The sequence below is a fragment of the Dromaius novaehollandiae genome, chromosome 6 (assembly GCF_036370855.1).
Source record: "Dromaius novaehollandiae isolate bDroNov1 chromosome 6, bDroNov1.hap1, whole genome shotgun sequence".
NCBI lineage: Eukaryota > Metazoa > Chordata > Aves > Casuariiformes > Dromaiidae > Dromaius > Dromaius novaehollandiae.
The window spans coordinates 32,049,063-32,071,390 of NC_088103.1; the positions used below are offsets into that span (position 1 = coordinate 32,049,063).

The 22,328-nt window shown below is 56.4% G+C and overlaps 1 protein-coding gene and 1 long non-coding RNA gene across 5 annotated transcripts; one reads left to right on the forward strand and one right to left on the reverse strand.

Annotated features, from left to right (window-relative positions):
* Positions 1–204: 204 nt before the first annotated feature.
* CNNM1 (cyclin and CBS domain divalent metal cation transport mediator 1) lies at positions 205–21,635 on the reverse strand. 4 transcript variants are annotated; one of them, XM_064514084.1, is made up of 13 exons: positions 20,077–21,635; positions 9,757–9,900; positions 9,042–9,182; positions 8,503–8,672; positions 7,777–7,876; positions 7,306–7,353; positions 4,240–4,302; positions 3,227–3,387; positions 2,535–2,715; positions 2,075–2,188; positions 1,850–1,963; positions 1,414–1,541; positions 205–987 (listed from the first exon to the last, which is right to left on the reverse strand). In XM_064514084.1, exons 1-12 carry the CDS (start codon positions 21,593–21,595, stop codon positions 1,462–1,464), a joined length of 2,835 nt encoding a protein of 944 aa, XP_064370154.1. In that variant the 5' UTR covers positions 21,596–21,635; the 3' UTR covers positions 205–987; positions 1,414–1,461. The 4 variants fall into 4 exon arrangements, with proteins under 4 accessions (XP_064370154.1, XP_064370155.1, XP_064370156.1 ...); XM_064514085.1 differs by having other exon boundaries at positions 205–1,541; positions 1,850–1,959; XM_064514086.1 differs by lacking the exons at positions 205–987; positions 1,414–1,541; positions 1,850–1,963; ... (1 more) ...; positions 2,535–2,715; positions 3,227–3,387 and adding an exon at positions 3,408–3,735.
* Positions 4,221–6,147, forward strand: LOC135328728 (uncharacterized). Its single transcript, XR_010389736.1, has 3 exons — positions 4,221–4,280; positions 4,807–4,961; positions 5,661–6,147. It is a non-coding gene; the product is annotated as an uncharacterized LOC135328728 (long non-coding RNA).
* Positions 21,636–22,328: the final 693 nt, after the last annotated feature.

A 22,328-nucleotide genomic window follows, 5' to 3' on the forward strand; every position in this document is an offset into this window, starting at 1 on the left:
TGGTTGGAGTCAGAGGCCATCTCCTTGCATTAGTATTACATCCTCCAGCTCCACTGTGAGCTGGGTATGTGGAGAAACAGCTACAGCTCTGGGGCATCAGTGATTATTTCAGGCATCTCTTTGGCCACAGGTATGAGAGGTAAGTTTAACCTAGGGGGAGATGTTAACATGTCTTTCCATGCAGCCATTGACACAGACAGGACATCACTCAGCAAGAGTTCACTTTTAATGTTAATATCCCCATTGCATTCAGCCTCTGCAAAAACTACTGACTGGTCTGCACCAACTTGAAGGCTCAGCGCGAGCCTCCCTTGCACAGGTAGCCATGTGCAGAGAGGAGGATGGTTAAATGCAGCGTGGAGCGGCCCTCCCCAGAAAGGGAAGGGGACACTCAGCGGGGTGTTGGGCTCCCTTCCCTGTGGCTTGCAGGGGTGTGGGAGTGCTGGGTTGCGTTGATGGTCAGTGTGCGCAAGGTCCTGTGAATGTGCGTGTCACTAGGCACAGCACAAACGTGTACTGGGGCCCTGAGCTGCTTGTGGCACCCCCGAACAGCATGTGCTCCTTATGGCGGAGACCACGTCTGTGCAGCACCCAGCATGCGGGGCGCCGGGCCTCGCTGGGATGGGGATGGTAAATGATGCTAAGGGCAGTTCTGGGTTGGGCCGCCCCTCCCTGCTCTGCCTGCAGGGACACCATGCCAGACACTTCTCCACCTTTCCTTTCTCCACCTCTTCCTTGAGACCAGATGCTACCAGGGAGCACCTGGGCAAGGGCCCTCAGACTCCAGCGAGCTTGTCCAGGCTGCCTGAGCTGGTTCAGCCCCCCCCGGGGGCACATCCTTTCTCGCCTGGGGATGGGGCTCTGCGCAAGTCCTTCAGGGAGGGGCGGCATGAGCGGGCAGGCGGGCAGGCAGGCAGGCAGCGAGCGAGTACAGACCTGCTGCTGTTGAACTTGAGACTCATGGCAGGAGACCCCCATGCTGCAGACCTGGAAGACACAAGCACAGCCTGGTGCAGGTAGGTCCCTGACCTGCTGGCCAGAGCCCGTTCTCCCTGGCCAACTATTGCCCAAACTTGCAGTGCCTTTCCTAGCCAAACTGTGGCATATTGGCACAGATACTTGTTCGTATCTGTGGAAGTACAGATCAAGGTCTCACTTGCTCTCCTACCCCCGTTCCTAGCCAAGAGATGGTTGGATTCCATTACTGCATCCCTCTAACCCTGCTCCAGCCCCAGCTATATGTGTGCCTGCACAGGACTGCTCTTGCTGACCCAGCATGGGTCTCTCTGCAGACCTCCAAGCCACATCCTTTGGATTTGCAACTTGAAAGACAAACTCAGTTTCACACTATTAAAAGTGAGCAACTTCCCAGTTGCTGGGGGAGGGATGCTCCACCGACAGGTACGGTCCTACCTCCAGTCCGCATGGGCCTCCAGCACTGTGCTCCGGCCACACTACTACTCAGGTGATTAACGGGGCGAGATTGGAGCTCTCCTCTGGTGCCTGTTCACCCTCCAGTGACTGCCGCTGCTTGCGCCCACCTGCAGCAGCAAGTGAGGGTGAGGTGGGGTTGCTGGGACAAGGCATGCACAGGGTTGGACCGGAACCAGCCTGCAGGCCTTATCTCCCCAAGCTAGCCCCAGGTGCAGTCCTGCCTGCTGCTGCAGGGGAAGCAACCACTGCGGACGTGGGCTGTCCCTCCTGCTCCAAGGCAGCCCCGTGCAGGTGGTCCCCGAGATGGGGCTGTGGTGGGGCAGAAGGATACTGGGTTGGGGCAGAGCTGGATGTAACAGCTGAGGCAATGGGCACAGGTAAGGAGAGTGCTCACTCCCTGGGGCCTGTTACTCACTCAGCGATCTCAGCAGCCTCTTGCCCAGGGTCTCCTCGGTGCTGCTCGGAGATGAGGTCCCGGCCTCTCTGCCCGGGGACTCCGTGTCCAGGGCGGTGCCGCAGCACTCACTGTCTGCAAAAGCCCAGGTGGCTGCAGCGGTGCAGGGCAGCACCCTGGGGCACCGCAGCCCTCGCTGCCTGTGCTCTCCGCCCCCTGCGTCTCACCCCCCAGCCTGGGACTCACTCTGCCGCTTGCTGTTCTCCTCGTTGTCAGCCAGCTCCTCCTGGATGAAGGGGATCCCCTCCATGCGCAAGAACACGGACTCGCTGGGGCTGCGCAGCCCGTCGGCCCGGCTGCCTGCAGGGACACAGTGCAGGTGCGCTGCAGGGCAGGGAGGCCGGCGTGCCTTGGGGCAGGCCTCAGCGGGGGCACGTGCCACGGTGGCAGGGCTCCAGGGCAAGGGATGCCCATGTTTGCTTGTGGACAGGGTGTTACACATCTGCATGCTCGCGCGCATGTGCATGCACGTTACAGCACACACATGTGCGTGCAGGTGTTGGAGTGCCCCGTGCCATGCGTCATTGTGTATCGGTGGTGGGGTGCCCCCCATGCCAGTGGGTCGCAGCATAGCCTCCCTGGGTGACATGCCACCTTGGCACAGGGCAGGGAAGGGATGCCGTTGGGAGGTCACTGGGTGACTCACACATGATGCTGTTCCTCTCGTTCAGGAGGGTGGTGGTGTCCTCTTTGGGTGTCTGGGGGGTTCCCCGAGCTGTCGAGGCCTTGGTCGAATCCCTGTCGTTGAAGGCCTCCATGTCCGGGGACTGGGGCGAGCTGTCCATGCGGCTGGCCACCAGTGCGTTCTGGTACTGCTGCCGGGTGATCTGGGCACGCACACACGCATGCACACGCTCGCGTGGCTCGGTGCCGCACCGCGGCCCCGGGCTTCCCCTTGGGGCACTGCAAGGCACCGTGACCTCCCAAGGACTCAGTGGGACCAAACGCCGGGAGAGTCAGAGCGTGAGACATGGACCCACATGCTCCTGCATGGAGACCCATAGCTGTGCTCCTAGGGAGCCTTCAGGGGCTCTGCAAGTTGCCTCCCACCAGGATGTTTTTCCCCAGCCCTGCAGCTACATCCAGCCTTGAATGGCTCCAACCCACAGCCTGTCTCCCCTGCCCACAGCACTGGCTATGCACAGCCTGGCACCGCAGCCCGGAGCAGCCGGGGGTCCCGTGGGCACGGTCCAGCAGCACTTGCAGAGGTCTCCAAGCACCCTCAGGTGCTAGTGCCACCCGGTACCCACGGGGCTCCCGCGCAAAGCAGGGTGCAGAGGGTGCCTGAGCCGCGGGGCAGAAGGGACGGCACAGGGGACAGCCCAGCCCAGCGGGTACCTTGACGAACTGCACGTCGCAGAGGATGTGCACGGAGTAGTCGGGGGTGTAGATGTTGTTGCTGCTGCTGTAGAGCTGGGTGGTGCTGCCTCCGTAGTCGTGCTCCCGGTTCGGGGACTCGGAGCGGTTCAGCCCGCTGCACCGGGACGGGGACCTGTTTACTGAGGGGAGGAGATCGGGGCCAGGATGGGGAGGTAGGTGGGGGGGGGGGGATGGAGAAGAGAGGAAAGCGTGCACTCTTACTCACTGTGCCCCACGGGTCACTGGAGCAGGGGCCGGGTTAGCAGTCCCCCTCCGGCGGCCGTGCCCTGCCTGGGGCAGGGATGCTCGCAGGGCCGGCAGCACAGCCGGGGGACTCCGGCTGGGGACGGGGGCTGCGGGACTCGCCTCCAGCACGGGGTGTCCCACTGCGGATGGGTTTTCCCTGGTGCCGCAGGCTGCTGAGGCTCTGCTCCGTGTCAGCCTTTGTGTGACCTGCCTCAAGGGCAGACTCGCATTTACCCTGATTTCTACATAAAAGGAGCAGAGGCTGCGATGGCAAGCTGGCCTGTCACCCACGGTGACTGACTGCCTCTGACACGCGGTGCGATGGGTGTTGCGTGGTCAGTGGGTTATTCGGGAACAAAGGCAGCTTGTTCCTCGCACGGGTGACGTCAGCATCTTGCTGACTTGGCTGCTAAAACGCCCTTCTATTACCCGGATTTCCAGCAAGCGAGCAAAGCAGGGCAGGGTGTGCACAGAGCCGTGGGTAGGGGTGCTCAGAGGCAGCGAGGGGCGCAGCTGGCCCTCCCCACACGTGCACGAGCAGAGCCAGCAAGGCGTCCCCGTGCCCTGGGGCTGCGGCGTGGGGCGCTGCGGGTGCCCCTCTCCCCGCGGGCAGCAGGGTCTCGGGGCAGCGTACGCGGGCAGCCACGAAGAGCCCATGGCCTGCATGCGTGCTGGGTGCTCCGTCGCGCCGCCTGGCTGTGCACCGGCACATGCAGGAGCCCGTTCCCGAAACCATGCACATTTACCTGGGGAGCCGGCCAGGGAGTCCCCTCTGCTGAAGGCGAAGGTACGTGACACTGAGACAGGCACTACGGAGAGGGATGGCGAGGAAGGGGGGAAGGCAGGGGGGCGGGGGGGACAAAGCAAGGGGAAGAAAGAGAAAGAGACTGAAGCAGGCAGGAGAGGAGCCAAGGCCGTGACTGACGGTGGCGGGAGCTGCCTGCCACCAACAGGGGCTCCCCGCTTTGCCCGGGAAACGGGCTCAAGCTAAACTAAGCAAAGCCCCTGTGCTTTGCGGGTCCAGGACCCTTCTCCGCGCACAGGTGAATGGCAGAGCAGCCCCGGCCTCTGCGCAGCCTCACGGGGGAGGCTGGGGCTGGCAGGAGCATGACAGTGCAAAGACCTTTGTGCCAGGCTGCCTGCAGCTCCATGCAGAGCCTGTGGGCTCCACGTGCTCAGTGCAATGCTGAGTACAGCAGGGCACGAGCTGTACGCTGGCGGCACGCCGGGACTCTGCGCCCAGGGCTGCCTGACCCTTTTCCTCAGAGAGAGCAACTTGCTGGACGTTCACCTTCCATGGTTTATTTCCACAGTTTGCAGCAGTGGTGACAATTTCAAGGCCAGGCCCTTCCTCATCACTGTGGCTAGCAGACTGCGGGGCCACTGCGGTGCCCCCAGGGACCTGCGACAGGGATTCGGGGCTCTCGGCAACACCGACCAGGGCAGCATGGAGAGACCGGCACACAACGTAAGCAGCGCCCTCACGAGCACCTCCTGAGACCTGATCTTTGCTCACACCATCAGCTGTGCTCTCCCCGAAACCAGGAGGAGACCGGGGACCCTGGCTCCAGCCATGCTCCCCTCCCCGCTCCCGGCCCCCCTGCCACTGGCGGGCTGCCCTCTCCCTCCGGAGCCGCTGCCTGCAGCGAGGCTGCAAGGCTGCAGCGCTAGGAACCATCTGGATTTCCTGCAGAGTTTGTGATTAATGTTTCTGAATTGCTTTCGAGATACCCCCCCCCAGATGTTTGCCCTGCAGCCCCCTCCTTCCGCTCCCAGTGCTCTTCCCCCAGTAACTCCTCTGCTGTGTCCTCCCTTGGAAGGAAACCTTCTGCAAATAAATGTCCAAGCAAAGGCACCAGCATGAAGTGCTGCCCAGAACAGCCTTGTCCAGCTGGGATCAAAGGATGGAGCGATAAGCACTCATGCGTGCCTCCCCGGCCTTCCCCTGCACTGTGCTCCTTTGCACCTAGCTCCCACCTGGGGCTTGTCAGCGCAAGGACTGCCAGGTCTCTACGGCTTCACCCTTGCCTCCGGCACCCGATACCAAACATTGCCTGGCTACAAAAAAGTTACATAGCAGTGGTTAATGAATAACAAATTGTTAAATGCGCAAGGGTTAATGTCGGAATTCTCCACTGTGACGTGCTACTCACACTCATTTCTGCAGGGCTTTGCTTCAAGAAGAAAGGAGGAGCGCCAACCCGACAAGGTAAACGCCCTGCGGACCTCTGCCTCTCACCCTGCCTCCTTGCTGTTCAGGGGTGCGACACCACACAAGCAACACACACATGTCCTGCGACAGGCAAAGGTGGCTGGATGGGAGAAAACATCTTGTGACACCACATCATGCGTGAGCACACGGAGAAAAGCGGCCCTGGGCCGCGGCCAGCGGCCGCACAGCGGCAACGCGAGCGGCCGGTGGCCCGGCAGGTGGCACTGCGAACGCGCGTGACGGCGCGGGCGCGGCCTGGACCGCGGCTGGCTTCCCGGCGGCACAGCCAGCCCCAGCGCGGGGCTTGGAAGCCACTGCCCTGCTTCCCCCATCGCCTGCCAGCAGCGTTTGCAACGCGAACGCAGTGCCAGCCTTGGGGCCGGGCACCGGCGCGACCCTCCTCCATGGCTGGCGGGGGCCCTGGGGCCAGTCCTGAGAGGGCGCTGGGGCATGGGGCCACGCAGCGATGTCCCGGGGGCAACCAGCTTTCCTCTTCCCAGGCCGAGTGCACTGCAGATGCACTGGGGAGCAGAAGCGCTCACCAAGGACGTTTAACCCATCAGGACAAGAGCCGACCTTTTTAATGAAAGCAAAGCAAGCAGCAAGAAATACATGAACCCTACAACTGCACACTGACCATGACCCACAGAAGTGACAGTCCCCTGCCCCGAGGGACGCTACTCTCCCTGTTCTGCCCGCGATGTCCCCCCCTATACCTCTTGTCAGGTTGAACCTGGTGTCTTCTGCTTTTGATTGGGCACTCAGAGCAGCTCCCTGCGGAGCATCCTTGGCTTGCCATTGGCACTGCAGGTCCAACTGCAATGCCTGGGACTGCAATAAGAGATGTGCAGGACCGGGGTAGGCAGCACTTCTGCATGCTCCCAAGTCACCAGAGACTAAATGTTTACGGGTTAATCAGCAAATAATGTGGGGGGACCTGCAGTTCTACCTCATCGGAGCTGTTAACCCTTGCAAGCAGAGGATCTGTTCGTTAACTCATTAGCTGTGCAGGCAGGGAATTTACCAGGGGCGTATGGGGGATGTCCTCTACTTTTATCTCCACCAATTTACCACAACACCACACGCATGCTGACACATGATGTTGGCTGACACCTAAATTGAACCATATGTGCAATCCCAGAGAAGCCCTTCTTTCCCCAAGAGCCCAGGTCAGTGTGGGACCCATGTTCAGCTCAGGCTCCAAGCCTTGAGACCATGAACAGGTCAAGAGACATTAAGCCAGGACCCGAATATGCTGTACAAGCAGTTGTGGCATTTACTGCCACCTTCTTCCTCCTGCCAGAGGGGTTGGCTGTGCAGGCTCCCATCCTGCCCGTGGGCGGAGTCCTATGCTGTGCCTCCCGTGGATGCTGGGCTCCAGCTGCCACGATCCAGGGCATGGCTGAGACCTCACAGCAAATCTGCAGGGACTTTGCTGCATCGGACCCTCAGCACCTTCTTTCTCCACTGAGTTTTCTAAAGGGGGTGACCTTGGAGCAGAGCTGGAGCTGCTCTTTGGGGGGTGCAACCCCATCCCTCCTCCAGCCGGCCAGTGCCGCAGGAGAGGTGTTAGAGCCCCAGCCTGCCCCTAAATACCTACGTAGGAAGGAGGATCCAGCCAGGCTGCTCACTTTCCGCACGTCATTATCTGAAATTACAGTTGAAGGTGCATGAATTGCATGGGAAGGGTCCTGTGCTGCCCACCCTGGTGAGATGTCCCCAGGACGTGGGAGGAGGGCGCCAGCCCCTCTGTGGTGCCCCATCAGTCCCCATGGCCCATGACATGTGGTGACTGGCCATATCCATCTAAGCCAAAGGGCTCCGGCGTGCCCCTGGCCACCACAGCGGGGCCATCCCACCCCATGGCCATGCCCAGCCCCTTCTCCCAGCCACGAGACAGCTTTGCCCTCCTGGAGGCAAAAGCAGAAGCAGAGGCAAGGCTTGGTAAGGCTGGTCTCTAGCCCAGCAGAGGCCATACCCCGCTAGGGTCAGGGAGCTCCCTGCCTGTCCTCCTGTCCTCACACCCAGCCCACCAGCATGGCCCACGGAGCTGGGGCGACACTGCCCTTACCTGAGGAGATGACAGCCATGATGGCTGGGACACCATAGTAGGTGAATGCCCCATTCTCAAAACGCAGCCCTTCCTTGCCAACCTCCACCTCCACTTTCCCCTGGAAGGAGGAGGGAAACCTGCTCAGACGCCACCCAGCCCACACAGGGCTGCAGGGACCCTTTCTGCACCCAGAGCAGACATGCAGTTACCACCACCAGCCTTTTTGAGAAGATGGGGACTTCTGCTTGCTCTGTAAACCCATGAGTTGGCCATCATCCCAGAGTCCCAGCTGGGGACAGAGTAGGGAGCATGCAAAGCACAGGCACAGCTGGGAAGCAAACAGTCCGGGAGCTGTGATGGTGAGGAATGTGGCTGGGGTTACTGAGGGAGCCCTGGAGGGCTGAGGTTTGGGGTTGAGGGCAAGGTGCTACCAAGCCGCACAGTCAACCCACCACAGAGCAGGGATGGGAACTCAGGAGGGGCTGGCCCTTGTTCAGCTCAGCCCAGAAGGCCCTCTGCCTTTCTAACCTGGAGGAGTCTCCCCCTGAGCCAGCTGGCCTGGGTTTCGAGGCCACATGTGGTCTTAGGGTTGGCCGACACCAGCCTCCAGCTGGGGCCACCTCCCTGCTGCAGTACCAGCCAAGACCAACACAGCAAGAAGAGATTCACTGCGTGGCGCCAACCGCACAGCTCAGGCTGCCTGCCCCTCTGCTCTGTGCTGGGCCAGCCCGTGCCCCCGCACACCTGCAGGATGAGAACGAAGTAGTCAACAGGGCGGTTGCGCTGGTAGAGGTAATGCTCCAAGGCCTTCTTGTTCTTCCGGTCGTACTTGAGCTCCTGGATGACGTTGGGGTGTTTCAGGAGCCGCAGCAGGATCTTCTCGGAGAGGTAGGGGGACTTGAAAGGCTCGACTTCTAGAGAGGTGGCAACACACACTCACTCAGTGTGGCCAGGGGCTCCAGCCTGGCAGCGAGACACCTGCAGCTCTGCTGGCCCAGGGGCTGGGACCCCCGCCTTGCTGCAGGGAAAGGGGAGCTTGCTGGGAGCCTGTCGGGAACAGCATCCTGGGCTGCACAGCTCCCTTCTCCACAGCCCAGAGGGCAACCCAAAAGCAGACCCATGCTAGCTGAACAGAAGCAGGCCCAGGGTGTGAAACTGCCTGCTGGAAGGAGAGCCCCAACCCAGGGACAGACCTGGGGCTGGTGCTGCTGCAGGGAAGTGCAGGGCCCCAAACACCCGCTGTTTCAGATCGTGGGGTATTTATTCCCCCAGGGCAGGGGTACCTGTTGCCATAAACCGATGTGTAGCCAGCAGCAGCTGTGGGGAGATCTTCACCTTCATCTCGCTGTCTGAGAGTCTGAAGATGGAGAAGTCCTGGGGCTTACGCCCCCGGTGGGGCACCCGCTCCTTCTTCCGGTTGTCCGCTATGGGGCAGAGAGCAGCAGAGGTTACCTGCCACAAAGCTACTGCTGCAGCAGGGCCCTGGCAACACCCATGTAGACATGCAGAGGGAGGCACATCATGCTGCACCCCAGGGTGAGGCTGGGCAGACGGCAGGAGCCGGAGCAGCAGGACGTACAAAATACACCGTGCACCTCACAGCCATGGTGGCAGCTCCCTGGGGAGGGAGCAGGATGGCTATATGTGCTGCTTTCTCAAGAACACAGTCCTGGGTTACTCCAGCTGGATGCATCACCAGGATTGGAAAGGACCTTGGGAACCACCTGTGGGCACACCGCTCCCAGCACTTATGTCCCTGGGTCAGGCTTTCCCCAGCCACTGGCTGCTGATGCTGGTTCCTCTCTGTCTCGAGCATTCAAGGCTCCCAAACACCCGACCAGCATCCCTCCATCATTCTTGTCATTCCCACCATGACCATGAACTGCTCTGGGGAAGGACCCTGATTACCCCAGCCTGTTTCCTACCCACATGTCTGTCTCTCTGTCCGGGCTCCCACCCTGGGTCCTGCACCAGCAGTAGCTGCTCTGGGACACTAACTGTACAGATCCGTCTCATCCAGGATCTCGGACTTGATGATCTCCTCAATGACATCCTCCAAGGTGACAATGCCCATCACCTCGTAGAACGGGTCTCCTTCCCCTTCGTTGTTCACCCGCTGCACAATGGCCAGGTGGGACTTTCCTGTGGGGAGAGAGCAGAGCGGCAGTGAGACCCCCACTCCTGGTGGAGGGGTCTCTGGTAGCACCTTGCCCTGTCCCGGCACTGCAGGCTGGCAGGTGGCCAGGGCTGCAGCCTGGGGCTGTGGCAGCCAGATGTCATGCTGGGCACGTGTGGCATGGAGGCCAGCCCCGCAGGCCCTCGAGATGGAGAACCGGCAGGGCCCTCTCCCAGGGGGCAGGGTGTCCTCCCATCCCAGGGCAAACCTACCACCAGAGACAGCGACTCGCAGTCCCCCCGTGCACCGAGCCCCACGCTGGGGCTGAGTGGGAGGCACGGACAAACCTCAGAAGGCATCAGTGTTGTCCATAACCACCCCAGCTGCGCTGCTAATCCAAAGAGAAGGGCCAAACACTCAGCCCAGCTGAACAGGGATGCTACAGCTCAGGCTGGCTCCTAGGAGGTGTCGCAGGAATCTGCCTGGCTCTTCTGGGAATTTGATTGCTTTCTTCACCCAGGCAATCTGCTGCAAGTCACTCCAGGCCCGTTCAGCTCACCGACAGCCTCTTGCGTAGGGCTGAAGTCTTCCAAAGGTACAAATGCCTTATACCAGCTGCTTCTTTCTTACCCTCTGCTTTACCAGCACGAGACAATTGTAACAGAGGAATGAAAGAGCATCCTCCATGCAGAAATGTGACCATGTCTTTGGGCTCTACTGGTTTCCCTCATCCTCCTAGTGTTTTCTCATTCTGTTGTTGATTATCTTTCCTATCAGCTTGCCAGGAATAGCCCCCCCACATCTTTCTATCAATCACTGTCTGGACCGATCCTAAAGCTTTTCTTAAAATACAAGCAAAGCTTCCAGCTCCTTGGAGTGGCAGCTGTTTTTAATGCAGAAATGCACATGTTTGTTCGCAGCTTTCTGCTCAGTTCCTGCAGACCTCTTTGGTGAACCATCTGGATGCAGAGACTGAGCACTTCAAATGATCAGCCTGCACCTGAGTGCCTTCTCCAAACCCTGCCCCTGACAGTGCCTCATCTCTGTTACCTTAAACAACAGACTGACACTGGGACCTTCCTAGGATCTGCTGGTGACTTCTGAGCAGAAGTCACAGTGTTTCTCAATCACAGTTTTGGCTTCCTCACTTGCCCCCAGTAAGCTGGCAGCTGTGCTGACATGTTCTCAGGCTTCTTGCTTTTGGCATACTTTAACATCGCTGTTTGCTTTTGGCTGTCCAGCTCTCTGTAAGCTGTTTTGACTTGCTCAACTTCTGCCTTCCATTATCATCTGCTCTAATTTATGTTCCTACTCAGCAGCTTGACTAGAACCCAATTCCCAAACCTTGAACAACTCCTGGGTTTCTAGCCCAAGTACCTTCTTGGATCTGCTAATTAACAGCACTGATTTACTTACTGCTTCTGTGTCTCCTGTTCTGCTCAGCAATGCACACACGTTTGAACCTCTAGTTTGTCTTAAAATACAAAAAAATGTCTCTCATGAACACTACATCCAACAATTTCCCCTTGCTATGCTTGTTCTCCGTTTTCCTGGGGTCTCCCTTTGCAATGCCTCTGTGCATGCAGTGTGTTGCTCCTGCACAAATCTAACTGGACCACAGGCTCTGTGACCACCAAACTTTCTCGCAGAGACCTCAGGAGAGCTTAAATCACTCTTTTCCCAACAGAGCTAGAGCTGAGATCCTTGAGCAGCAACAGTCACCTGAAAGGGGAGCACTTGTGTTGCACAAACCAGGACAGTGACTTGTCCATGGAGACAGGATGCGCTTGCCTGCGTGGCTCAGCCACTGCCACAGCTCTGTCCTCAGTTACCTGTGCATGTCCCTGCCCTTGTCTCCTTGTGCAGGCAACATCCTTCTCTGGGCTAACGCCCTGGACTCGCTGTCACTCAGCTGCTTCTAGGTCTGCTTCTCCTAGGATGCCTATGACAAACCTGCCTGCTACTATGGGATGTGAAAACTATCTACGTATAGAAATGCAGTATGGGTGGGCTCCTGCCTGCTCCACAGCTTCCTTCTCACCTATTGGTGACTTCTGGGCTGTCCCCTCTGCAGGGCAGGGACAGGCGCATCCAGGGCAGCCACGCAGTCCCACAAAACACATCCTTCTGGGGAACATGTGACCTTCAAATAACCCTGCCCTGGATCTGAGACTAGCAAATGATATTTCTCAGACAAAGATTAGCACTATACATTTCTCACAGAAAAGCTTGGGCATTTTCCACAGTATAAATTCCCTCCTCCTCATACCAAGCTTTTATTGCAGGATTTCAGAGAGCAGCTCACTGCCTCCCACGCCTACAGAATTAGAAACGAGAACATAACATCGCAGTAAGTAGCACTGTTGTTCTTCCTATAAAGCTGGAGATACACTTCAAAAACAAATCAATAGCTTCAGGGCATTGAAAATTCAGTAATTTCTTTGGGCCAGGGCTATTTCACTCTTTTCATATAGTGGCTTGTGCATGTTGTCTGTTTGGTGTGTAATAAAGCAATGCGACTTGAGCCTTAAAAAGAAAAAAGAAGCAGAGTTGGCTGCAACACAGCAGCAACAGCTACGTTTCATCTTAGCAAAGTCCAACTTTCAAAAGTGTCTTCTTTGCCAAAACCCACTCCCAAACACTGGGGCCATCTGGTCTCCTACAAGTCCTCGGGTGAGCAAGGAGAGGGGAGAAGTTATTTCTTTTGGCCAAAAGCTTGCTGTTAATGACATTTACATGCAACCCAAAACCACCAAACCCTTACAAAAAGCTTAGGTGCTACTTAAAGGCAGTCAGAGAGTAATGGAGGCAATTCTTTTTTTGGCCAAACACCTACATCGACACTGTAAATTACTCTAGAGCAGCCACAGAGAAATGTGATTCCAGCTCCACGTTCACATAGCAGCAAATCAGATTATTTAGAAACAAACCAGCACCATTACTCTGGGAGGAGACCCACAGTTTCATTGCACTGGGGGCAGAGCCAGGAGGGCTGTTAGAGTGCTCAAGAGCTCTTTATTTTCACAGAAAATAAACACTTGTAGCCATACTATAAACCCCCAGGTTTAGTTTTCCAGACTAACACTCACATTAGAAATGGAGCAGGTACCAAGCAATGGAAAATCATTGCAACTAGCGGCTCTGCCTGGTCCACAAAGAGGGAGCCCATTCCCAGCCAGCTGACACCCATAACACAAAAACTCCATGTAAGCCGCTCTCAGCCAGAGGGCAAAAACCCTTGCAAAGCTGGGTATGAATTACTGCTGCCCCTAGGAGGGTTCCCCTGGGAAAGGGCTGGCATGCCCTGATTTCCCACCTGAAGGGCATGAGATCATTTTCAAGGTCCTGCCCCCGTACCTGGCTGGGTCCTTCATCTCCTCCCATCATGGGGAGCTTGTTCTTCTCAAGACTTCCGTAACAGGCCTTTTAAATTTGGCAGTGAGAGCTGTGGGAGCCTGGTAGCTCTCCTGTCTGGTGGGGCTGGTGCTTGCCACCCTGAGGACTGGTGGGACTGCTGAGCTCAGGTATGTCCCCTGCCCCCTCTAGACCCCAGGAGCTGCTACACTCATGCAGAGGAAAAGCAGGCGCTTTCTGGAGAAGGTATGAGGGCAGAAACTGTTTTAGGCAGTTTAGGAGGTGCAATTAATTTCCAGGGAGGGGTGGTCCAGGAGCAGACATGGGGACCTCTGAGGAGTGGTGTTCTCTTCTCTGGCTGCTATCCTATGGCTCTGCTTTGGTGGGAGTATGACTGAGAGATATAAATCACTTAAACAAAAACCCCAACTTGATATAAAACAGGTTTGAGATCTGTAAAACTGATTCCAAAACTGTGTTATTATAACTGTTCCCTGATAGTTCAAATGAAATGAATTATAAGGCTAGTTCTTTCACTGCTAGCAAACTGTTGTATGTGAGTTTTACAGGGATATCACAGATACAGAGAAGCACAGCGAAACACTGAGAATCAAAGCCTTGGTTTGGCAAATGCTAGAAGAAATGGGCAATTAACTTTACTCGTGTGAATAGCTCCACTGGCCTCAACAGGACTGCTCATGCACAGGAAACCTATAGGTGATTAAGTGTCTGCTCAGCATGGGCTACGACTGCACTAAATTCTTTATGGACAACATGAAAGCTGCTCTTTTCAAACAACAGCTTCAGTGAAAAGTTAATGCCTCAAAATGCTAAATTATAAAGCTAATATAAACAGCTGAAAGCTTGTGGAAGGAGCAGGTACCTGAATAGCTAGCTAAAGCTTTTATGCTCGGTTTTAGGAGCCTTGCTTTTCATAGGTACCTGAATGACCTTGGGCTCATAGAGCCACCTCAAAGCATCCTCCCCAATGGGAGAACAGAGCCTGAACACATGAAAATGCCTTTACTTGTGGGAAAGAAAGTGCTGCTGGCGGCAGAAATAGCCCAGACTACTTCCTTATCATTTTTTTTATGTAGGTGCTCTGCCAAAGCAATGTCAAAGATGCTTTAGCCCTGTCTCTTGCTCCGCAAAATGAGTACCCTGAGTATAAAATTTCTTTTTGTGAGTTTTACTATAAAATCTAAGATCACTATTAAAACATTAAAGGTACAGGCACTAGCCATGAACAATTTACAACTACAAAATGGAAAGCAAAAAAGAATAATTGGTAGATAAGGCTGACCGGTGAAACAGTCATGATGCAATTCAAATCTATTTTCAGTGTGCTTCTAATCAGAGCTCTTCCTGGGCCGGGGCAACAGCCAGCGCTCTGTGCCTCCTTGCAGACTCACATCTGAAGTTGACTAGAGAACCTGACTTGAATTTATTGAACTGGAAATGCATGTGAGGCTGCATTCCTGCATTACCGCAACGCTGCACCAAATGTGAAACTTGGCGAGTCACAGCTAGAGGCAATGCGCATCCACACCTGAACACCAGGGAAATAACCAGGAGGGCTGCAAGGGCATGTCATCCTGCTGGGAATCGGAGTGATGTGAAGAGAAGAAGCTGTGAATACTAATCTAATCTAGATCTTCCACAGAGATGAGAACTCCCCAAGAGGGAGAGGACCAGCTGGTGGCAGCTGCCCACCCTCTGGGGGACGTGGTCCTCCTTGCTTGGCTCTGTGGAGTCATGCCCAACACCTCTCCTGATCAGACCCATGGCAGGGCTTTCTGGGGCAGGGTGTAGCAGCACAGGAGTCACACAATAAGACTTAGCACAGTTTTCCAGTAGAAATCAAAATAACACTTCAGGTTGAGTTGCAGAGTGAGTCATTGACACCATCTTTTGTGTACCAGCACCTCACCCACTCTGGGTGTCAGTCACCACCCAGCACACGTGCAAGAGATAGTCCTTCACTAGCAAGCCGGTTTCTCAGCTCATGCAGCTCGCTGCAGAGGTCATTGCTTCAACCCAAGACGGTGGCTGTCGCACCTGCAGAAATCTCATGAAGGCTGGTTTGAAGTTCAAGCCACACTTCATGCTTGCAGTGACCATAGGCTCAGGGGAGGGACAGTAAGAAAAGCAGCTGAATTAGTACAGGCACCAGTTCCTAGGTCTAATAGAGGCTGTGGAGTATTTTGAAAAGCAAAGGCAGACTCTAGGGCAGAACTGACCTCCACAGGGCAGGCTGTTTTCTCCACTAAGTCAGGAAGTTGCCTTGGGAGAATTTACTTTCAGTAGCTTTTAAAGGATGCCAAACCACTGAAGAGTAATGTATTGAGTGGTATCTCGGCACCTGGCCTGCTGCAGGAAGATGAATGCAAGAGCAAATTTCCACTGTTTCTCTGACAGAGGAAGGCTGCTTGCTGAAAGGCACTGCTGTTGTATGTAACCCCCTGCCCCAGGAAAGTCGTCAACAAAATCTGTAAATGACCTGAGCAATGGGGAAAGGACTGTGAGTCCCCAGAGGTGCCTGCAGACCAAGATGCACCTCTCGGAAAAGCTCACCACATGAGATTATGCCACAGGAGTGAAGCTCAGCACGCATTGCTTTGGCTGTCTGCTGGGGACAGAGGGAAAACAGGCTGTATCACCCATTGCATTTCACACTGAATGAATGCGTAAACCTTTCTTCCTATTTCTATTCTCCTAAGACGAAGCTTATCTTACTGGGATCTCACCTGCCTCTCTATATTGCTTCAGTTTGCTAAATATGGTGCAGTTATGTCTCTGGAGTATTAGGTAATTCCTGCAGTGACCCCAGAAAAAAGCCAGGCACTCCAAGAAGCGTCCATGAAGGAATTGTCTCCAAATCTTTTTATGCCTTTGGTTCAACAGTTTCAGCTTCTTTCAGGTTGCAGGTAGCAAAATTATCCTACTGGTGTGTGTTTTCTTATTGCTCATGAAGAGGGAACACAAACTGTGTGTAAACTCCTCCTCTTAGCACTTCTGTGTAAATGCTACACAGCTGTGCACACCTTTTATTATGAGCTGGTCCAGCTCACCTGAAGCACTGGCAAACTGGGTGCCCATTCCTTGTTATTCCCGAGTTTGTTCCACTGACCTTTGAGGAGGTTATGTCAAAACCTTCCTCTAGCACAAGCACTGCCTGCCTTCAGCCCAAACTGCCTCGCACTGCTGCAATGTCATTTTTCATACAGCTTCAGCAGCTGCCCTGCTGTTTTGGGCTGTGCATCCAAGTCCAAGCTATTCCTCCAGCAGGTCAGCCCTCCCCTCTACTGCTGCTCACAGCCTTCTCCAGGCTGTCATTGCCGCGCAGGCATCTCCTAGTTCCCCTCAGTGCCCCCACTTAAACTGTTTTTTTCCAGGAAGAGATGCCAAAAGAGAAGGTGACGGCCAGCAGCAGGCTTGCGAAAGGGTGGATCTGGACAGCTTGACCATTTCTCCTCAGCCTTGATGAGGTCAGGGCCAGGTTTTGTCAACCAAGAGCTCACAGCTGCCTGTGGTAGCTGTAACCACGCCGGACCACGAGCTTCCCCGGCACTACTGAAGCTCACATTGGTATTTTTATTCAATTTAAATGTTTTGGGCAATCTGAGGCCACAGACTCCAGCCATGCCCTGGGGGAAACGCAGAAGGTGATTCCTGTGGGCTCACAGAAGCATAAACCTCAATTTTTCTCAATGTACAGACTAAACCTATTCAGACAAACACCAATGCATCTTAATGGCACTGAGCTCAAACAAGCCTAGAAACTAATGAAGGAAAACTTCACTTCAAAGCCTGCTATAAAAGACTAGTAGAGGGGAAAAAAAAAAGCTGATGATCTTCAGAGCCAGAATAGTTTGCTGAGAGAAAAGAAATACATCAGGTAAACGAGGATAATACAGTAAGATGATATCACTGTGTAGGAGGAGAGACAGAAAAGGGAAAGTGCTAATGGTGGTGTGAGCAAGAGTCATAGAAAACACTGTATTTAAGCACACTCCTGACATTTTCAGCAAGAAAAAAACAAACGTTTGTGTATTACTGTAAAGAGCTCAGGCAATAAAATCAAAAGTTACTTTTCTGTTATGCAAAAAAAGACAGGCATAGCAGATGTGGCAGAACATTAATCATTGCTTAAACACATCTCGAAGTGTACATTGCTACTCAGGAAAGGAAGATATAAAAAGAGATGGGTATTTTACATAAACACCGCAGTAACCACAAGAAATAAAAGATATGAAAACCTGTTAAAGTTAAAATCTTAGGAGAAGGAAAAGAAAGCTAGCAAGGCAGCTCTAGAGGTTTGCTGGGACCTAAGGAGTTGGAGGTGGTTAGCAATCGCTGTCATTAGTGGAGACTAATTTCCTAGAAAGAGACTGGGCCTTGTAATCAGTGGGGGCACTTGCTATCCTGCAGGCACCTTGGATGTGCTAAGTGATGAATGCCTTCATTAAACAGGCACTGAAACAACGAGCAATGAAGCTACTCCTGTATTAGCAGAGATGTCACAGAAGACCTGGCCGTGGAAAAAAACCTTGATTTCTTCAAATAAGATATTTCAGCGTAATTGAAATGGACACAGAAAAGGAGACAGTGACAAAGATTCTTAATTACAAATGGGAAATCTTTATTTTAGATATTAAATTGTCAAGTAAACGGGGCTGAAAGAGCAATGGATGTGACTGCAAAGGCAGCTTGGAGGGAACGTCTGTCGCAGTGCAGAAGCCGGCACGGGAACCTGTGTTTGGAACTGGGAAAAGAGAGTTTAGAAGGGGCTCAGGACTGGACTGGGGGATCTACTGGGCCATCTACAAATACAGGGTGCTGGGGGTGAACAGAGGGCCTACAAACGGGAGAAAGATGAATCAGAAGAGAATAGCAGCACCTGGAGATAAGAAAATTTGGGTGAAGAGCTGGAATTGCTAAACACTGAGCAGAGTTAGCTAATAAGACAAAAGATATTTTTAGCCACATAAATTAACAAACACAAGGAGAAAGGAGGTAAGGACAGAAAGACGTTTTAGGGACTGCTCTACATAGGTGCTGTACCAAAACACCCAAGAAGGTCACGATGGGAAATAGATGTAGGGGAGTAAGAGCCCAAAACAAAATCCCAAGAGTTTAATGGAGCCAAGCTGAAGAAGGCTGGAAAATCTTCATCCAAGATGAGGACTAGTACGGGAAACTGCAGGGCAGGTAGCAAGTGTTGTTAATGCACCTATCAGCTCAGGGAATGACACAACGAAGAAAATTCAGTATCTCTGTTTATGCGGGGAAGAGAGGAGGGGGAGGAGAGCGAGCAAAACAAGTGAGCTAAGCAACCACAAGCCCATTTATATGGGTCTACTGATCAATAGGGTTCCAAGCTAGAGAACCAATTTGGAAGGAGAAGCAGCTGAATACATCACAGTAAACAGGATAAAATGCAGGGGAGGCTGACCAAGGGATGATGTGCCAAACTCACGTGATATCTTTGATAGTGCCTGACTTTCTAGATGAGTGAGAGGTAGTAGAGATCAAGTGACCTTCATTAACACTGCAGTATCATGCAGGAAATTACAGTTAAGAAGGAAGTGCAAGGCACAAGGAGTTAGGAAGGGGAAAGACAACTACATTAGAAGAAACATGGGAGGTGCAAGGGGGGTGAGAGTGGGGGGGAAATTACTGCAGAACTCATCAAGGTTGAACCGAGAGAACAATCTTAATGCTTTTGCTAACAGCCTTGTTACTTAAAAACCCAAGAACTTGCCAATTCATGCAAAGTTGTGAGTCACCAGTCACACTAAGAGGCAGAGAGGTTAGACGTTTTGTGCCAACCAGAGTTCCTCTACCTGTTGCCCCAGGAGGTGGTGGGGACACAGCTGTGCATCTCTGGAGAGGATGCTGTCCTGTGCGTATCTGACGGTCACTTGTCTGGTACAGGCGAAACATTGCTTCCTCATCCCCCGGCCCTATAAACTAGCAAAGAGATGATTCACAGAGAGGCTTTCTCTGTGCCTGGGAAGGACTCGGTTGGCCTTTCTCACATGATCAGCTCTGCTTGCTGCAGAGAGGCCACAGGCAGCAAGGGAGCCTCTGTGTTATCCTCCTCTATCATTACATAATGCAAGATGTCAGTGCTGCAGCCATTTCTTACAGATTCAGTCACCACGGTGTGTGTACTGGATAACACACAGCAATATGCTTCACAGTTCCCAGTGGCGAAAAAACAAATGCTGTGTACTCTCCAGGTATGGTTAAAGACATACGGTTGTCAGCCTCTCTGGGGCTGCTGGCAGCTGCAGCACTACGAACACTGCAGGAGCTGCAACGAAAGTACAGCTCTTTCTAAGGATTTAGTCCTTTCCCCTTCCCTTAAATCACTTGCACACAAACACTTTACAGGCCTGCTTCTCACCCTGCCTCGCTGCTGAGCTGAAAATGCGAGCGCTAAGGAATGAAATGCAATCTCCTGCTGTAACACCCCCCCCCCCCCCACACACACACAGCATGCAATGGAGGAGTGGGCACCTCTCTCAGGGTCAGGCTGTGGGGCAGGCCTGCTGCACGCGTGCCCGCACACCAGCCCCACAGCAGCCTCGGGCCCTGCGGGACAGGCCCAGCTGCGACCTCCGGGGCCAAAGGCTCCATCAGGTCACAGGCACTACTGGTACCGCAGGCCCTCGACCCACCCAGGGGCTGTTTCAGTGACACCAGCAACAGGGCTATGCAGCGCATGCGGGCAGGGCCTGGCCGCCCCAGTGTCCCTGCCGGGGGGCCACACAGGACGGGCAGTGGAGGGGCTGCCCTGGGGGACGCGAGGGAGCCCGGAGGTGGCGGCCCGGCGGCCTCACCCTTCTTGAACTCCTCGAGCAGCGTGTCGAGGCGCGTGTCGTTGAAGACGCAGTGGAGCGGGCGGCGGTAGAAGCGGGTGACAGTCTGCAGCGGCGTGCAGTCGTCGGGGTCCACGAAGGCCAGATCCTTGACAAAGAGCAGGTCCACGATGTTGTCGCGCCGGTCGCCCTCGTAGACGGGGATGCGCGTGTAGCCGGAGCGGAGGATCTCGGAGACGGTGGCGAAGTCGAGCACGGCGTCGGCGCGCAGCATGAAGCAGTCGGCCAGCGGCGTGAGCACGTCCTCCACCACCTTGGTGCGCAGCTCCAGCGCGCCCTGCACCATGGCCAGCTCCTCCCGCACCAGGTCGCCGTGGGGGCCGGCGGCGCGCAGCGTCTCCAGCAGCCGCTCGCGCGTGGAGAAGGCGCTGAGCTCCTGCCGCAGCGCCCAGTCCAGCAGCCGGCTCAGCGGGTAGCACAGCGGGAAGGCGGCCAGCATCAGCAGCCGCGTGAGGCACAGCGTGCGCGACGCGATGGCCAGCCCGTGCCGCGAGCACACCGAGTAGGGCAGCACCTCGCCGCCCAGGAAGACGGCGGCGGCGCAGAGCAGCACCGGCAGCCAGGGCGCTCCCCGCGGGCCGCCCGCCGCCGCCGCGCCGCCGCCGCCGGGCAGCGAGGCGCACAGCCAGCCGGCCAGCGCCGCGTTGGCCCCCGCCTGCCCCAGCAGCAGCGTGCACAGCAGGTAGGTGCCGCCGCCGCCGCGCACCGCCTGCACCCGCCGCGCCTGCTCGCGCTCCGCGGCCGAGCCGCTGTTGCGCAGGACGCGCAGCTCCAGCGGGTCCAGCGAGAGCAGCGAGAGGCGCAGCCCGCTGAAGAGCGCCGAGAGCCCCAGCAGCAGCAGGGCGCCCAGCGCCCGCAGCCAGCCCGCCTCGGGCAGCGGCAGCAGCCAGGCGCCCAGCGCCGGCGCCGCCGGCCGCACCCGCAGCAGGAAGCCGCCGGCCGCGCCGTGGTGCGCCCAGGCCCGCCCGTCCCAGGCGCACAGCGAGAAGAGCCGCCCCGCCGGGCCCGCCGCCGCCTCGCCCTTGCGCGGCTCCCGCACCCGCACCTCGGCCAGCGCCGAGCCCGCCGAGCCCCCCGAGCGCAGCGGGCCCACCACCTCCACGTCCGAGGCCCAGGCGCTGCGCTCCCGGCACCGCTCCGCGGGGCCCCGCGCCGCCTTGCCCGCCGCCGGCTCCTCGATGAACACCAGCCGCGGCTCCCGCTCGCCGGCCGGCCCGCGGCTCCCGTTGCCCTCGGGCGGCGGCTGGAAGTAGAGGCGCAGCAGGAAGCGGCTGCCCTCGGCCGCCTGCACCGCGCCGCCCTCCAGCGACACCCTGCCCGGGGCCGTGTCCTCGGGCCGCAGCCCCAGCAGCCAGGCGGCCCCGGCCGGCGGCCGCGGCGACAGCGAGAAGAAGAGCAGCAGCACGGCGCCGCGGCTCCGGCCCCAGCCCCGGCCCCAGCCCCAGCCGCCGCCGCGGCCCGGGCCCGCCACCGCCGCCATGCCGCCGCGCCGGCACCGCAGCGCCCGCGACTGCAGCGGGGAGCCGCGGCGGCACCGCACGGCACGGCACGGCACGGCGCGGCACGGCGCGGCACGGCGCACACGTGGGCCGGGGGGCGGGCAGCAGCTGGCGCCGGCGGGCGGGGGGGGGGGGGGGGCACGCGCGGCCGGGCCGCGGCGCCCCACGCGCGGGCACCCACCGGCGGCGGCGCCTGGGCCGGTGCGTGCGGCCGCCGCGGGCGCGCGGTGCTGCAGGGCTCTGTCGCGGTCCCCGGCGCTGGAAGCGGCGCTGCCCCCGATCTGCTGCTGGCCTCCCGCTGCCGTCTGCTGAGGCCCGGCTGGTGCTGCTCAACTCTCCTCCCAAGCCCAGACTTCGTTCTCCCCGCGGAGGTGATTTTTTTCTTTTTAACAGCAGGATAGTCGTAACCTTGCAGCCTCGCTAGAAAACAAATGTATCGCCCGTTAATTAACATTTATTCTTATCTCTAGATCCAAAGGAGAGAGTGATGTGCAAAGGGGATTCATCAGCTTAGGAAGTATGTGCTGATGACTGCACACACACAGGGAATGCTTAACTGGTGTTAATGCCTAACTGGTGTTAATACCTAACTAGTCATCCTGCTAGTCATCTAATGTTAAACGTATTAGTTCGTTCCTAGACCAGCATCCAGCACACTTGAAACAGGCTGGGAAACTGGAAAATAACTGACTTTGCTGACAACTGGAACAGGAA